The 17,499-nt window shown below is 41.7% G+C and overlaps 2 protein-coding genes across 4 annotated transcripts; one reads left to right on the plus strand and one right to left on the minus strand.

Annotated features, from left to right (window-relative positions):
- The first annotated feature begins 426 nt into the window (after positions 1-426).
- Positions 427-8,697, plus strand: LOC104434564 (transcriptional regulator STERILE APETALA). The gene is made up of 2 exons (XM_010047463.3): positions 427-692; positions 6,994-8,697. Exons 1-2 carry the CDS (start codon positions 477-479, stop codon positions 8,116-8,118), a joined length of 1,341 nt encoding a protein of 446 aa, XP_010045765.2. The 5' UTR covers positions 427-476; the 3' UTR covers positions 8,119-8,697.
- Positions 8,698-9,170: 473 nt separating this feature from the next.
- LOC104434577 (transcriptional adapter ADA2a) lies at positions 9,171-16,469 on the minus strand. Of its 3 annotated transcripts, none has more exons than XM_039314062.1 (12): positions 16,199-16,469; positions 15,532-15,587; positions 14,976-15,146; positions 13,833-13,898; positions 13,621-13,746; positions 13,448-13,523; positions 13,124-13,181; positions 12,937-13,046; positions 12,409-12,631; positions 10,987-11,197; positions 9,987-10,298; positions 9,171-9,709 (listed from the first exon to the last, which is right to left on the minus strand). In XM_039314062.1, exons 3-12 carry the CDS (start codon positions 14,976-14,978, stop codon positions 9,518-9,520), a joined length of 1,377 nt encoding a protein of 458 aa, XP_039169996.1. In that variant the 5' UTR covers positions 14,979-15,146; positions 15,532-15,587; positions 16,199-16,469; the 3' UTR covers positions 9,171-9,517. The 3 variants fall into 3 exon arrangements, with proteins under 3 accessions (XP_039169996.1, XP_010045771.1, XP_039169993.1); XM_010047469.3 differs by having other exon boundaries at positions 14,976-15,157; XM_039314059.1 differs by lacking the exon at positions 16,199-16,469 and having other exon boundaries at positions 14,976-15,170.
- Positions 16,470-17,499: the final 1,030 nt, after the last annotated feature.

The following is a 17,499-nucleotide window of genomic DNA, read 5'->3' on the forward strand; positions in this document are numbered from 1 at the left end:
ATATAAAATTTGGGTCGAGAATAGAAAAGTACTTTTTTTTTTTTTTTTTTTTTTTGCTTTGGCTCGATTCCAAACGAAGAGGCCCCAAGTCGAAGGAAAAGCGAGCTGAGCCAACTGCGACAACATGGAATGCCCATCACTCACGGCCATCAGTCGTCCACTCCCGCCGTCATTGCAGAGCGGGAAACCTCCAGAGCCCCACTCATCACCATCCATCCAGGAGATAATTTAAAAAATATTACAGAAATTTGGAAAAGAAAAATGATTACAATACAATCCCAGATGAAAATTACATACATACGATTATATTAAACTAACGTCGCGAATATTTATCTCGCATTGGCTCTCTCCCACACACACATATAACCCATCACTCGCTGCTCTTTTTTGGGTCCCTCACTTGGCGTCTTTATCCAAGAAAGCCATCTTTTTCGTTCCCCCTTCTCGAGTCCCAGTCCTCTCTCGCCAGCGCTCCAATGTCTTCGACGTCGTCCTCGTCGGAAGACGGTGGCGGGGCGGCGAGGAGGAGGGGCGGGGACTACGAAGGCCCTTCGACCTCGAGGCGTCGCCGCGGCGTCAACGAAGTTTGGCCCGAGCCATTTCTCGAGAACCTCGCGGCACAGGTCGCCATCGAGGAGGCGCGCTCTGGGGGACGTCTCGCCGTCGCTCCTTCGCTTGTCAACTTATTTCTGGTACGTACGCCCTTCTTTTTCCTTTCTATTTCCGTCGTATGGAACCAAATCTGTTCGTGATCACGAGTACCGTGAGCTAGGACGCAATTCTTGGTTTAAGTTTCGTCGCTCGAGTCACCGTTTTTCTCCGCACCTATCACTGGATCCCCTTGAAAAGAAGAAGAGAACGTAAAGTTCTCTCGAAACATCCGCATTGTTGACCAATCTCGAAAGATGTCAACGTTCTTGCTCAAGAATGGAGGAGAAAAAGAAGGGACCTTTTTATGAGTTCAGCATTAGGTATCAACAGTTGTCGAGTAGCAGAAACATCAAAAAGCAACTAAAGTGGCCGGTTGACCAATTCTTCCACGCGATAAATTCGAATGAGTACGGGGGGTTTTATGATCGAGCTTCTATATGGAGAAGTTGGATTCGGAAGAATATAGTTGGATTTGGGATATGATGTTGATGTGTCTTGGCATCCAAAGAAACTGAATTGGAGCTGCTTTTTTCCTTTTTTTTTTTTATCTTTCTATAAAGCGAGTGGTTTTTTCTTTCGATGGGTCCTTTTCTAACTAATCCATGTCCCTTTCTGAGGGTTGCCGTTTCTTCTTCGTAGAAAAATGGTGATGGGTTCTTTCCCCTTTTTTGTCCTTTTCCACTCTTCGTTTTCACTGCTTTAGAAATGCCTATTTCCGGGCCTATTTCCGTATCTCAATGAAAAGGGTTTTTTTGGATCTGATTTTTTTCCTTTTCTTTTGTCTTTTTTTCTTTGTAATTTTCCCTAAGCTCTAGAAAATCTAACTGCCTTTTGACTGAACTTTCTTGGTCCCTCCCCATTGAAGAATCCATTGGGAGACGGAGGAACTTTACTGTAACATGAGCTTTGTTGGGTGTTTTTTAATGAGTGAGACCTCAGTCTTGTTTCTGAGCCCCATACTTACGTAAGTCTCTCCTTTCTATTTTTAGTTAGGATACACAGATCAGAAGCCTCTCTCTCCCTTTTCAACTTTGCACGATATGGTGCACATATTCTCCACGTACATCTCTCCATTACGAATTGCCCCTTTCACTCCATTTTGGGTGATTTCGGAATCCATTACCATAGGTTTGGATTGTCGGAGAGCCTCGAGTAGGGAACGGTCAAAAGCCAGCATGTGCGAGTGCAATGAGCAAATGCCAAAAGGCACATGGAGCCCAATGCTTAATTTTTTGATGAGGGACTGTTCCTTCTCATGCATGATCCCCATAGATCCTCTTTTGTGATCCTCTTCTGATTAAACTTGTTTCATCCTATTCTTCCTAGTGGAGTGGTAGGAGAGCATTCTTTTATGGGTTCCTTAGAATCTAATTTAGTGGGATAAAAGAAGTACATGTCGGGTGGAGATTAAGCGTGTAACATACATAGGTTCGGTCCTCTACATAGTCGATGCTTCTGCATTTGAACCATCGACCTGGGTGTTGAATAGGGATGGCAAGGGATCGGGTTAACCGAGTTCTTGACCCACCCAACTCTTTAAGTTGACCAACAGGTCTCATGTCATGAGTAGGATTCGATGCCCCACTAAAAAGAAAGAAAGAAATTCATGGAGGTATTAATGAATTTGCAATTTAATTGAAGGGCACCCCACAACTAGATTCAAAGTATCCGTGTTGTTAAAGTACCATTTTTGGTAAATGCACTGGATGGCGTAAGTACTTTTCATTATATATTTCGGTCATGTTCTCCAGCACTTAATTGAAAAGCTCTTCTTAAATTATAGATAATAGGGTTAGCAAGTTGAAAGTCAAGCTTAGCGCTGTATGGTGTACAGGGTGAAGTACTATGTGAGGCAGGTTGTGTTGTGCAAGTAGGGTTTTCTCGATGAGGGTTTTATCCTCATCAAAACCCTTTCCCGCCCCAAGTATTCTTATTAGTTAAAATTCTTCACCGTTTGACGAGAGTGGATCGCTTAAAAATAAAATGAATGAAAGAAACGGGAGGACACACAGGTGAAGAACACTGGGCAGTTGTGACTTGTGATGGTCAAAGAGAGGGTGGAAAAAAGAAGCGAAGTTGGAGGGAGAGAGCATCATTGAAGATTCGCTGCTTTTAACGAGAGACGCAGGCCTTTTGGGGTCACCGACTCTTTTCTTGGAAATGAAAAGAGAGAAAATTTTGGGGGGTGGAGAGAGAGAGAGGGAGAGAGAGAGCACGCTTTGTGTTGTATATATGTTGTCTTTGCACACACTCTCTGTCCGTCTTTCTCTCTAAATCTCCAGAAATACCCAGGGATTTCGCCTCCCATGTATACGAACATCCAAGGGACCACACCGATAGTCCTATTTTCGAAGAGGTCATGAACCATTGAGATCTCCTCCTTCCCACATTAATTTTATTTGAATGGATAAAGATCTCTTTGAGTTTGGTCTTCGTGAGACGTGCAGCTCTCACTTATACTTTGTTACGGTTTCGTTTCTGCATCACGCGACTTCGGTAGTTCGTTTCCTACGGCTCTCTGAACTTTTTTCAGATCTCTCGTCCCTCCTTTCACGTAGTACAACAACTATGTATGGCAATTGACTGGTAATATTAGTTTTGTGAATGATCTGAGACGGATCTTGAATGCAGAGTAGCTATTCCTTCACTGAAATGTGACTGGAAAAAATCACTACCACCGTATATGTGTGGGTAGAGAACATGCCTCTGTCGTGCGGCTTGTGCCCTAGCCATGTACCTTGTAACTGCGTAGGTCGTCACGCTCTAGAAACTGAACTCTGATAGATCGTAGCCACAGCTTATGTATGATTACAGGGGCTGGATGTTAGATATAGACGGTAGGAGATTTGATGGTGTCTTTGTATAACTCATTTGTTCGGTAAAATATACAGAACAAAACAAATATAGATTTTTACAGTGGGAAAAAGTTATCTGTCGTAAAACCCCAACAAAATATAAACATATTTTGATGTATGAATTATTAATTGCAATTCTGTTGCTTATTTATTCGACTGACACACAAAATAAAGGAGAAGGCAAATCAGGATGAAACAAGCACCTGCCAAAAATCTACTTATACTGCGACTGGTACAAGACTATAGTACACACTAGTTTCCTGCTGCCTCTAGCTCCTAGTCTCTTCAGTCAGTCTAGTCTGTCTACGTCACAAAGAAAAAGAAAAAAAGAAAAGAAAATTTCATTTAAACACGGTTCCACGCGCATGCATGCATGCATTTTTTGCATTTGCTATGTTCTCTCTCTTTTTCCCATCTTTGGGTTATTGCTTTTGAGGCATTTGTTGTTGTGTTTGTACAGTAAGTTCGAACTTCTTAAGAATCTTTGATTATCACTTTGAAGTGCAACCAGAGATGCTTTGAGGCCTGTACATTTCTCTCTCTTTGACTTTTTCTGAGTTTGACAAGTTTGCGACGGAAAAAGGGAAGAAAAATCCTTGTCAAGGGTTAAGGGTTGAAAAAGATACAAAACCCTTCTGCACAAATGTTCAGACAGAAAAAACCCATGTGTGAATTGATTTTGAAAGTCGATTTTTATTTGGTTTGTTTTGATTTGGGTGGAGGGTTTTGGGTCCCGTCCAAGTGTCCGCTACAGTGTTACACATTTAATCCCCCAGGAGCGGCATTTCCTTTGGGTGATCAGGGTTTTCGGCCTTTTGAAAGGCTTCGCTTTGCTTCGTCTCGTCTTTCGACTTCAGCCTTTTTGCCCCCCAGCTGATGCAACTTTAAGCTTTTTTCCATAGTCTTCTCGCTGATCGATGAGATTTTGTATCTAATGTGCTCTTTGATTAATCTTTGTGTTTTGCCTCTAGGGTTTTTCACTCTTTTTTTATGACTGTCGCATTCATTTCATGCTTGTTAATTGCGTCATCAGCCAAAATAGAACCAAATGCTTCAGACCCTCTCCTCGAGTTTAATACCATCACTGAGCAATGTTCAGCCCTTTTCACTGAGCTCAGCACGGAAACCCAGTCCCATCTTTAATCGTTAGGCTGAAACGTCTCCTTTTCCAGACGAGGTTTGGATTACGAATTAGTGGTTGGAGTGCCTTAGGAGCGTTCTTCGAAGCATGAAAGTGATTTTCTCCATCAGATTACCTCAAGCAGATCTATGTACTTTTTTTTGGGAGTAATGAAGGCACGATAGCCTCTGAACAATTTCTTTTTAAAAATAATTTATTCAATTTAATTCTTAAATTTATTTTAGTCGGAGTAGGTCCTTGAACTATATAAGTTTCTGTTCAAGATAGTCATCCGGTTATGTCAAAGAAGTTAGGGAAATCCTAATTTGGCCGTTAAGTTGCTATTAAGTCAAAACATAAAGCATAACAAATATTTAGATTTTCAGAAGAAAATGGCATCACATAAAACAAAATGAAAGACCAAAATGGACGAGAATGGAAGAGCAAGCTTTACTGTAGGTGGTAGCACCACCCACCTCCAGCAAAGAGCCGGCATATCCCTGAGCCTATCCGTCGCCAGTTTCTGGCGAAGGTCCAAGCTCATATGCAGCCTTCCTCTTTTTTGGGTCAAAATATGCAGCCTTCTTGGTGGCAACTAAATGACCACAATAGCCGATACCAAACAACTCTAGCAAGACCAAGCCCCCAGCAACATCGTGCTACATGTCCTTGTTAAGTTTTATCGAGACAGCAACGTCTGAAAACCAAGTGAGCACGGCACAAGCAATTGACCCCTTCAAATACCACGTAGTGCCCAAGATGTATGACCCAGACTATGTACATAGTCAGAGTTCAGCAGTAGAAGAATTCACGATATACCCAAATCACGAGGACCGCCGACCAAAGTTTCGTTTCACCATTCATTCCTTAACTTCCAAGGTCCCCAGACGCTGCCCGTGCTTCACAGCAGAACTCACAGAAATTTCCAAGAAGCTGTTTGTTGAATCATCTGGCTTACAATCAACTAGGCCATGATTGCATGGTGAGTTCGTAGATAACGGACTGTGCTGGGGCTGTTGATCTCGCAAGGGCACGGCCCTCGCGCATATCTGTGGTGGGTATCGCATTTCACCTCTCCCTCTCCTGCGTGTGGGAATGGGCCTAAACAATGACGAGGGTCCGTGGACTTTTGCTGGTGGCTGGGTTGCATCACCGTCACCCAGCCACCACCTCCATCTTCTCTTCCACCGGCGAGCACTTCCTCCAACATTTCTGTTTCTTTTCTCTTCTCTGTGTTGTTTTTATTTCTAGTTCTGCGTCAGCAAAGAGTTGGAGGAGCACAGTGTTGAGGTGGATCTTGGTCTTCTGTGTCGACATTTTCCGTTCATGTATTTGATGGAAAGATTAACTTGAACAAAATAGTTTACTGTTCAGGGATTCGATTGGACAAAAAGAAGGTTTTGGATGAGATTGAACTAACTAATTAATATATTGAGTACAAAATCTTCTCTCAGTGAGAAATTAATGTTTTGGAATCAAGATCGATATTTGTTTAGTAGGATTTACCTGCCAATTTTTATGTATGAAATTTGTGTAGTTCTCAAACAATTTAAATTCCTATGGTTAACTTTAATACGTATAAAGAAGAGAACATCCATTCAATATAGCAAACTTGGAATTCGTCGTTTATTCTGTGATTATCATTTTTGAATTTGGAATTGGCATTCATGTAGTTTTCACTTCTGTTGAACTTATGATCACGAGTTCTGGGATGATAAATCAAGATAGACCTGTCGAAGGATTATGAGAATTATCTAGATATGAGATGTTGATAGCACTATTATCCAGACCTCATGCTATAAGCTAAGTGATTTCATCTGTATTTTATGAAGAGAATGTGCGTGTTCTTCGTTGACTTGTCTATGATTGAAAATTTACTAGCTGAAGGTCGTCATTTGGGTTGGGGGCGGCTGTCTTCGAACTCGAAATTCATTAGGGAGAGAAGTGATGATATATTAGTAAGGATTACAGACTCGAGCCTTCCTCTGCGATTGTAAGTTTGGACGTGTTAATAAATAAACATGGTGAACGCTGAGATTATGATTATTAGGAAGGAAGCACTATAGTCGTAGAATGTTGGAAGGCCTGAGATTTAAGAGATTTTAATACCTCGACGATGTTGTAACTTCATGGAAATGGTAAGTTTCTTTTCTGAACATTGTCACCTAGCCCAGGTTCTGATGTTTAAGCTCCTGATTTTGTGTTTTGTGCTGTACGAATCGGAATCACATGCATGCATTATATGAACTATTCCGGTTGCTCATGGTGCCGAAGTTCCACTGTCGCCTTTTACGTAGTTATTGATATTTGTCAGATCCTTTACGTAGTTTCATACCAGCCATAACTATGCCTTAATGCGAAGTGCAGGTGTGCTCCACGTGGCGAAATGTTTCGAGCTCGGATCTCCTGTGGGCCGGTCTCACCCAACGCATATGGGGCCGGACACACCGCACCCATCCCACATGGCGCGACGAGTTCATCTACTGCCATCGGACGGCTGCGAATTTCCGGTCTCGGCGATCCGTCTATGCCACCCTCCACTTCGACCCTTCGGAGGTGAACGGGGATCCGTATGGGCTTATATGCCGCTGCCTCACTCTGTCTGAACTCCACCTTGCTTGTGGCTTTGCCGATGGGAGCGTTCGCCTCTTCGACCTCGCCACGCGCCTCCACATTGCCACCTACCAAGCCCCCCACCGGGGCGGACTCGGTCTACATTCACGTGCAGTCTCCGGCATCGTCATGAGTGATTCGCGACTCGTATTTGCCACGCTGGGTGGAGATATCCACGTGGTCATGATCGACGGCGGAGCCCCATTGCGTGGGGCCCACGTCGGTGATCTGGTCACCGACGGGGTATTGGTGGAATTTGCGGGATGCGGCCGGTGGTGGGTGGGCCTCTACGCGGGCGTACCGGGCAGGGCCTTCCACATATGGGACAGTAATACAGAGGAGCAAGTCTACGTGGGCGGGGATTTGACCGACGGGGAATCGGTAGCGGGGTGGCGAATGCTGACTGATTTGACTCAGATCGTGGGTCGTCTCCGCGTCACGCGGCAAGAATCAGCGGTGGCGGCCACGAGCACGAGAGTACTTGTCATCGACCTGAGTGGCCACGGGACGCCGTTGCGCGATCTGAATTACACTAGAAGAGGGCTCATTGTGACCTCGGTCGACGCCGATGGAGATGCCTACATTGTCGTCGACACGCGAGGGCTTGCCGTTGTGCGCCATGTGGGCAGGCGGGAGGATATATGTAGGTTGAACGTGAGGGGGGCAGCGCACAGTCGAGTCATGGGGTGCATGAACCAGGGGTACGCGCTAATGTGCCTAGCGGGTGCGATTAGGGTCTGGGAGGTGGAACGCGGGGCCCAATTGTACGACCTTGCGGTGGGGATAGGCGAGGTCAGCGCGATTGTGGCCAGCGAGCGCCATGTGGCGGCATACTCTAATGATTCGACCATACATCTATGGGATTTCGGCGCGGAGTAGGGTTAGACACTATCCTAACGCCTCAGGTGTTACAACTTGAGGACTGACCTAAGGGAGGGATATGCAGAAGTGCTACAGTGTTTTCTTAGTTTGGAAGGTAGGGCAGGTACGCCGTTTTGGGGAGTCGTTTTAGGGACCATTTTGACACTGATTCTGACTACAAGGGGCTATGGTGGTGTACAGTCTCGGGCACACGGGAACAGTGAAGTGATTCGCTTGTGTCTGTAAAGCGAGAGGGAGGAGCAAATAACCTATCTTTTGCGGGTGCATTTGACACTCTTTAGTTCTACCGCTTTTGCAATTTGTGTAGGCAATTCTGTTTTAGGCTTTAGGGGGGGCAGTAGATACGTCTAGGTGGGGGTAATTGTTTCTGCTGCTGAGGGTGGGTGGTAGGAAAAGTGTAGGTCGAAATTTGGGAAAACTTGGTGTAGTTGATGTTGTTCTACGGGCGTTGTAGCTTTCTCTCCGACTTTCCAATCAATCTTCAGGGTATTCTTTTCGGTAAAGCAGAAGTCATTGTCGACTCCATATTTGTAATGGGTTTCGTTGTTGCATTCCAATTTGGTTGACGTGCAAGTCCTAATTCCTGAACCTTCTCCCAAATGGAATGCGTATAGATGTGTTGGATTGCTGGGTTTTTGTTAGCATTGCCTAGGATCGTAGGGGTTAAACAAATCTTCGCCTCTGATCCGAGCTTCTGCCTGTGCACCGTTCGCAGTCTCCATAAACTCCATTCGCGTTCTTTAGTATGTCGATCACTTCCGTAAATTGAACGTGGATTACACTGTCCTCATTCCGGTTCTCCAGCCTCCACTTGGCCTTGGCCTAGTAATGAAGTCAATGCATCCGCTGTTTGGAGCATTCACAATAAAAGGAAAATTCAACATGCCAACCTAAACCAAGCTACTTGTTCGCATATTCCGGAGGTAAGCACCGCACTTGAGGTCGTCAATGTAACAGGACCGCAGGGCGCATGCTTCTGTTTCACTTCGGCCTTCTAGAATCATCAATCGCCGCCATTTCATGGCACAACTCCAGACAAAAGCAAAAAGGATATCTAAAGTTTTCTCGATTCTTTCTTAACATAACCTTTCAATACACGATAATCCGGATCTAGCCTGTTCAGAAGCTTTTGGCAAAGTACATTTCCAGTTTCTTGCACGACTGCCGAACAGAAAAATATTGGGAACTCTTGAATGCTCGATACTTGACTTCCTAGCGGGCATATATAAACCGCTCGATACTAAAAAATTGCTATTATATGAGCAAACAATTGCCCAAACAAAACATCTATCTTCCCTCCCTCTGAAAACCCGAAAAAGTAGAAGATAAAATAGATCTAAGAAAAAGGTGAAAAGACAGCACAAGCTATTTACACATCAAGCATGCCCACACAAAATCATGCTTGAGCAATTCCTTTGGATAGAAGCATATCATACACCCTATCCACTTTGCTTGGTTCCACTCTGAAAAGGCCATGGGCATCAGATTTCTTGGTAAGGTTGCCCCGCAACATCTCTATCGACATAACATGTAGCATCTTCAGATAATGCGCTGGTAATATTCTGATCTCACCACAAAGACGTTTCTCCTACATGAAAGAGAAGAGCACTCAAAACAGTAAAAGTTTCTGCTTTAGAGAAACAGTGAAAAATGCTGGCATTAGACACTATCATTTTTCTAAATTCCAATGTCCTGCTAAGTGAGATCCCCACATGGGAGTCGCATGAGTTCATCTTTCGATGGGGGGAGATTCTCAAGAAATAGTGATGTTAGCTTGAGAAATGCAACTGATTTGACTAGTTTCTGTAGAATCACTTCTCAAATGAAAATTTAAGACCTATTGTTCTCACACTCATAGTACTTACAGTTTCGGATAATAGATCAGCTCCAGGAAAATCGCTAATATCCCAATCATCCAGGGAGCTGTGTAGAGTATCCAGCGATGTCAAAGTTGCATCCTTGCCACTGGACTGTAGGCTCGAGGAGCTCCTGACAAGTCCTTGAGGGCTGCTCTCCGGCTCAACTTTGACATGACTAGACTTTGGAAAAATTTTACCACTTGGACCAGCCTGTGAAATTTCTTTCATTCTCTGGGCTCCTTCTGCTTCCTTCTCTCTCTTCCGCTCAATAAACTTATTTGCCTCTGCAGCCGTTCGACAGCCAGCAGCTCGGGCATCCTACATGCTCATTGGTGAAAGAAACATAAGAGCGAGCACCACTATATAAAGCTAAGCAGATTGAAGTGCATCAAAGTAAAGGTAGTAATTGTAAAGATGCATCAGAATTTTCCATCAAAGGTTGGTAAGGAGATGGAAACTTTCGACTGGAGAAGATTAGATGTTTTTCCTATCCAATGAGTCAAACTTCAGCGAGTTCTCTCCGCAAATATGCAATAATCTTGTGATTTTCCAATGATCTGAATTACTCAAACAAAGTATAGCAAACCTTGGCAGTTATAATAAAGAAAATGAAGACCATAAATGCGGAGTATTTTTAGGCCCAAATGGCTCTATTGCATAAACTGCGTTTCAGGTGGATTATAGTGAAAGGAACTAGCTCAATGTATGGCAGTGGGCAGACCTTCAGCAGAAAATGGTCAAGCAGCCTAATCCACCATCAACCAAGTTTGCATAAAATAAACTTCATGATGCAACAAAGTTTCTAAATGTGGCATGACACTAATGTATGTGCATTGGCACATTGCTATGTCACGGAGAAAGTACTTTCCCTTTAGAATTAGGAGATGCGGCACTGCAAAAATGGAGTACCCAGTTTATAAACTAATTTGTTGGTTTTAAGATGCAGAACTCACAGAATGAATCAGAAGATAAGAAAGGACAGGCTATTAATAGGCATGCATCAGACCTGGAGTTCATGTATTCTTTTGACAATCCGATGTTCCTCTATTATACTCTTAACAAACTCTTCGTGCTCTTCTTTTGAGTGAAACCGCGTGAAGACCTTGAAGTGCTTATATATCTCTCTCTCTTCTGCAGAGAGATTCTTCTCAAATGGGTCAGGGTATAGCAGGTTCCTCTCCAGTATAAAATCCTTTCTACGTTTCCTCTCATCAAGCCTGTCAAATATTCAAGATAAGGGCAAGAAAGGGAAATTACTCACCTCAAAACAAATGATAAAAGAACACTTCTCAACAGAACTAATACCCAGTACTGACAGATTCCACAAAAACAAAGGGTCAAATAAATAGTATCATTCTGTATTACATGCCACATAAAGTCCAACTGGTAAAAGGAAGGTTGCAAATTCATTTAGCAATTTTAAACAAATGATGGTAGCAGCATTAATGGAAAGTTTTTAACAAGATACAAGAAAACTAAATCTAGGGTCAGAATCAATGTTCATACTTAAAACTTTAAATCAGTAAAATTTTACTATGTTAAATGTAAATGGTTAATAAACCTATTTGAGACAGGTCAAAGTGCATAATTCATGAACCAAACTGTCCAAGCACCAACATAACATGTAACTTGTTTCCAAAACAGAAGAATATATCAGGATGCATAATTTGTTTAATCAATAACATTCATATATAAACTTCATATCTATTGCATTAGAAAAAAGGCAAGTCAACTAATATCAAAGCGTCAAGTGAATGTTGACACTCTTCTGGCCATTATGTCTGTTACTCCTGTTTGTCCCCCCATTGTCATTAACGTAACTACATATACATCTTTTGTTTCATGTGTAAGTTCCAGCTTATAACAAGCTAGAGTGTAAAATTATTTAGCTGATATATTATGGACACTTTTATTAATAACTTAAACTTTTAGAAAAAAATGGCTATTCAACAAATTCTATTTGGATGTGAAAAAGCCATCATGCTATACAACAAGTACTTTTGAGAAGACAGAGCTGCAACAGGATGCATGACAGAACCAGACACTGGATGCTGTAATATGATGCATGACTGAACCAGGCACTAGATCAATGAATTAGTCAGTTCACGTGATGCATTCCATCATTTCATGACTCAACGCATCTGTCAAGTTCAGTCAGTCATAGATTCATTCAAGAGATTTGAGCTGGGTGCTTCGACAGTTTGGTTGAGTTAAGTTAATCAATACCAGATAATGCTTGCAATACGAAGTTTGATATCCATTAATTGATCAGCGATGTCAACAGCATTATAAAGATTATTTCAACATGCAGTTCCCACCCCCTATAGTCATTTTGGATTCGTATGCTGTTTAAATCAGCCTCTCACAAGTGCATGTCTAGCAACAAGCTCCCTTTAGGAGTCGTCATGAAGAGAGCATAGAACCATACCTTTTTGAATAGATGCGTAGCACTTGCAGCTTCAGTTCACGCTCTGCATCTGTATCAGTATCCCTAAATTCCATATCAGCTAGTAACTGCTCTGCATCATTGTCGTATTCAACCTCAAATTCCTGCCTCTTGAAATTATAACCACTGAACTCTGTTGCAGATGGACCTTCATCCCCAGAAATTCTAGGCTTTTTCTCTCCAATGCTCCTGTTTATTTGGGATTCTGTGAAACAGAGAAGAAATAATGCAAAATGAATCATACTTCTGCATATTTTATCAAATTGAAAGTACAGTTGTCTAACCTCAGTAATCTATCTTATGCATAACAAGCAAACCAGATAAAACACACAAAGTCAGCATGGACTCCAATCTTACTCTACTAAAGCCCTATTCCTTGTAATTCTTTCTCTAAATGAGCCCTAGGCTAACTACCAAGTAATATTTTAAAGCAATTCTTGAAGCCAATTGAGGATGATGCTTCCTCAACTTGACAAACAACCATGTCAACAAGTTCCATAAAAGTATTACCTTCATCTTTAATCTCTTCCTTGGCATGTGAGATGTTGCATCCCCTCTTCCCAGCAATTGAGCCGGATGAAGGTGCATGAACTGGAATTTCTTTTAATGATTCCATGGATCTGAATGAACACATACAGAGGAATGAGCAAACTGCGGTATAAAATAATAGTCGACAAACAACAGTGTTTAGCCATACTTGAATTTTGTAGAAGAAGCTGACTCTTCTTTGAGAGGCTCCCCAACTGAAGATGACTCTGTAAAAGAAGAGCTTAAGTCACATGCAATTTTTGGTTCCAAGATAAGAGCTTTTGGTGAATCTGCAACTCTGAGAGAGAGTATTTTTGTGCCCAGTATGTGCCCATTGCTCATGGGAAAAGCAGCTGAGCTTCAAATGTGGTTATATGATTAAAGAGACCATGAAATTCTTGCATGCATGAACTTGCTCATAATCACTCTCTCTCAAGCTATAGAAGATAAACCAGATTAAAAAACAACATTAATCAACTAATCCTGAAAGTACCTTCCTTTAATTCCTCTTGTCCTTTGGCTATAGCAAGAAGCTCCTCTCTGTTTTTGCCCATAATATGAGACAAGTCCTAGATGAATATGTGGAACATATCATAATTGCAAGTACTTTGTCTAAAAGGTGTATTAGTGATTTAGTTATCATAAATTTAAGTGACAAATCCTTACCGGGAGAGGCCAGCAAGGGGAGTTCATATACATGGCATTGTAATGGGCAATGCATTGTGATTTGCTTTTAGATCCAATGTGGTCAGCAACTTCTGCCCAATTACCAAATCCATACATTTCGATGCCCTAAATAAGAAAGAACCGACCTTGTGAATATAATGAGCTGAAAACAATGAACTATTTTGAAGTAGAATAAAAAACAATAGTAACACCTCCAAAAGTAACATTTCTTCATCTGCATTCCAGCCTGGACATAGAAGTGGAAAGGACAAATTGTCCTGTTACAAAGAATAATATAAAGATAAATAAACAAGTGGATCAGAAATGTTAATTTTTGGATAGAACATTCTAGTTTATAAGTATTGGCACAACATAAATTCCATCATCACTTTTGCAACCACATATGAAAGAGAAGATGGAGCACATGACATCAAGTCCAGAGACATTAGCCAAATGTAACCTCCAATCTGCACTTTACTCCAAGCAACTCCTTTAATTCAACAGGATTGAGATCATTTCAAATGAATAAGGCTTGTTTTGCAACACTAAATTTTTGTTAATGAATGTCAAAGTACTATAAAACTATAATGTAGGCTGCTCTCAGCACTCTTAACCTGATTATTATTAAAAATTAAGCAAGAAGGGTGTCTATGCGATCTAGGACAATTGTGGACTGTGTTAATGATACAACTAGCGTGACATTCCCCAGCGGAAAAAAAGAAAAAAGAAAATCTGTTTCAGAGTCTACATAATTTCTTAGGAAAGCGCCTGAAACTGTTTTCATCTCTTTCTCAAGAGACCCTTCTTTCAGGGAGTTTTCCAAGAGCATTCCCAAATGACCTTAGCGTGTCTCATAAACATTATTAGTCTTGACTATGTGGCATTGCATGGTATTAATATATCACTGAATCAGTATCTCAGCCACAAATGCAAGTTTATCACCATGAACAAGCTACTTAGCCATGAAAGGCACAGAGTCAGGAAATATTAAACACTGGGATTTCATTCTGTACACATCAAGGAAGAGTAAGCCATAACTTCATAGAAAATTACAGGATTATGCATAGTAATTAAGATATTTCAATCTGATTTAGACGTGAGACTGAAAAGGTTTATTTTGCAAAGGTAGAGGGACTGTTACTGTAAAATCAAACTTTTATAGTGATGAAAAGAATTCAAGAAAGCACTAAAGACCTGCTTGATAAACTAAGACTGAAAAGCATTTTAAAGACATGAAATTGGAGAAGTGTCTTCATTGTCTAAGATGCTCACTTTCATACAACAAAGGAGGAAACACAACAACAGCAGATGACATAATCCTGGCATTCTCAATCAAAGGAAAGGAGATGACTAACCATGACCCGATACGGATGATTGCTCTTGTGGGGATTAATTTCAGCTCCAACAGAAAAACATTCTATGCAAAGGTCAAAATCTGGACAAGTTGCACATCTGATACGAATTTTTCCTGATATATCCTTGTTGCAATAGTTGCAGTGGTAGGAAGCCCCTTTCTCTTCATTTCCCTGACCAATAACTACATTGCACAGCTAAGTTTTCAGCAAAATCAGAGATGGGAAGTCTGTCTTGCCCTGCCTAAGAAGAAGTATGATTAACAAGATTTAACCCTTTAAGAATGAGAGAAATAACAAACCATTCAATTTACCACTAATAGGTTAACCCCTATATAGCTCGTCATGTTGTAGGACCGTAAAATTATGGTACTTTTATAGCCTTTAAGAATAAATTCAAGAATAATCTATGAACAACCCATGCTTAACAATCGAAAAAGAATTCCTAAGTCCATTAAGAAAATTGGGCACAACTGACTCAAGCATGTGAGTATAAGCCCGAAGAATAGAGAGAGAACTCATATTCCCAAAAAAGAGCTAAAAAGTCGCTGACCAGTACCTGCAGATGCAGAGTCTACATTTTCTGGACCAGAGGCAATCTTTTTCTTCTTGGATCTACCAGAAAGACAAAGTTAAGGTGAGCTTTGCCAGCAATACAAAGCAAGATAAAATATAAACTTTGCTGAATTAAGGTCCCATGGAAATGCATTCGAATGAATTCCTAAATCTACCAAGAGGCACAGGACTAGTCGAAGTCGGTAGATAAAGGATACCCAATGAACGAACACAACTACGTGATCGAGGCATCTGCCCAAATGACCCCAGCCTTGAACTCGATTCTACAGTATAATGCTAAGAATTATGGCCATCTCTCCAAACTCTTCAAAAAAGTAAAACTAGAACGGAAGCGCGTTGATTCCAGAAGCTCTAGAGACACAGAGCACATGGGTCCTATGCATTCAACGCAGGGAATAGCTCGCGCAATCCTTCAAGCCTCAGCTCTGGAGCTAACCGATATCGCATGCGGAAGTATCGCTAGAGCATAAACGAACGAAACCAATCACAAATACACGCCAACACAGTCCCCCTAATCGCAGGGCTCCAATCCTGCGGAGGCAACTTCGTACTCCAGAAATTTTCCACAGCATTCCAAGCACATCAGTCCTCATCTCACGATTACAACCAAAAACTCGCACAGTGCAGGACCAGTAGCAAACGCAACGAACCTTTGATTCGGATCTTCATCGGCCGGGCGAGAAGCCGCGCGAGAACGTCCCATCCGAGCCAAACACGCAAGTCGGCCGATTCCGAATCGAGGTGGCGGAGCTGCTCGAACGATATCCCCTCAATCCGCGGCCGCCTGCACGATGCGGATCGATTGAGCTCACTCCGGAAGCGCTCGCATCACTGCAAATGCTTCCGTCGATGGAGATCTCTGTCGCGCTGCTCGGTGGCGGAGAGAGAGGGAGAGAGGGAGTCCCCCCAGCCGATGGCAATGTCGCAATTCTTGTCTTTTTCCGGGGCTTTTTTACTTTTATCGCTCTTTCAATTGATTCATACGCGGGCTTGGGCCTACTTGGGCTTGGTGATTTAAATGGGCCTGGCGAAAAAATCCGAACCGAATTGAGATTCGGGTTTGGGCTAGGCCGAGGTTTAGATTGGGTTTTTTCATTTTATCATCTACATGCTTAGTTTGTAGTTGTACAGCAGGTTATCACAAACCACTTCGACTAAGTACGCCTAAATTACCAATAAATATGAGAGAATATGCAATGAAAAAGGGGAGAGTTCTAAATATAATTCGTTAAGATTAGTCTAAACCAAACAAGCGCATCGGTTAGAAAAAATGGTTGAGTCTTTGTTGCAATTCCCATTACAATTAGCCCGGAATGGGGCGATTAATCATACTTCATGGCAGAGAAAAGCAGTCCCTTTCTCGTGATTAAGCTCAAGATAATTGATGCAGTAAAATAGAGCACGCTATATTTGAAAAGAAATTTTATCATGCAGCGGATGGTCGATTAGGCTAGTAAATTAACAAAGACTATGGATATCTAAGGCCTTCGTGGCTAGCAAGATGACACTATAGATAAATATAATTACAAACGTTCGTAGGCCCGGCTTATCCCATTGGCCATTGTTCATGAAAGTGTGTTGCTACAAGTCTATAGACAAGGACTACTGGGAAGACTTAGAAACAATTTGGTGATTCATTCACATGAACATTTCACCTAGATTTTCATTTTGAAATAGAAAATTTAGGGCACGTTTGGTAACGTTTCTGTTCAGGAGAATAATTTTTGAATGGAAATAGTTTTTTATTTATTTCTATTCCCGGGAACAATTTTTGTGTATAAGAATTCACTTAGTAATTGAAAAAAATTTCTACTCCAGGAATAGAAATGCGTTTAGTAAACTTGTATAATTTTGTTATTTCTTTTAGTTTTTTAATATTTTTTATTATATTTTTCTTTTTTTTTCCTTCTTTGTCTTTGTGGTTGGTTGCTGGCCACGACAGCAGCCTGCG

This window comes from Eucalyptus grandis, chromosome 1 (assembly GCF_016545825.1).
Source record: "Eucalyptus grandis isolate ANBG69807.140 chromosome 1, ASM1654582v1, whole genome shotgun sequence".
NCBI lineage: Eukaryota > Viridiplantae > Streptophyta > Magnoliopsida > Myrtales > Myrtaceae > Eucalyptus > Eucalyptus grandis.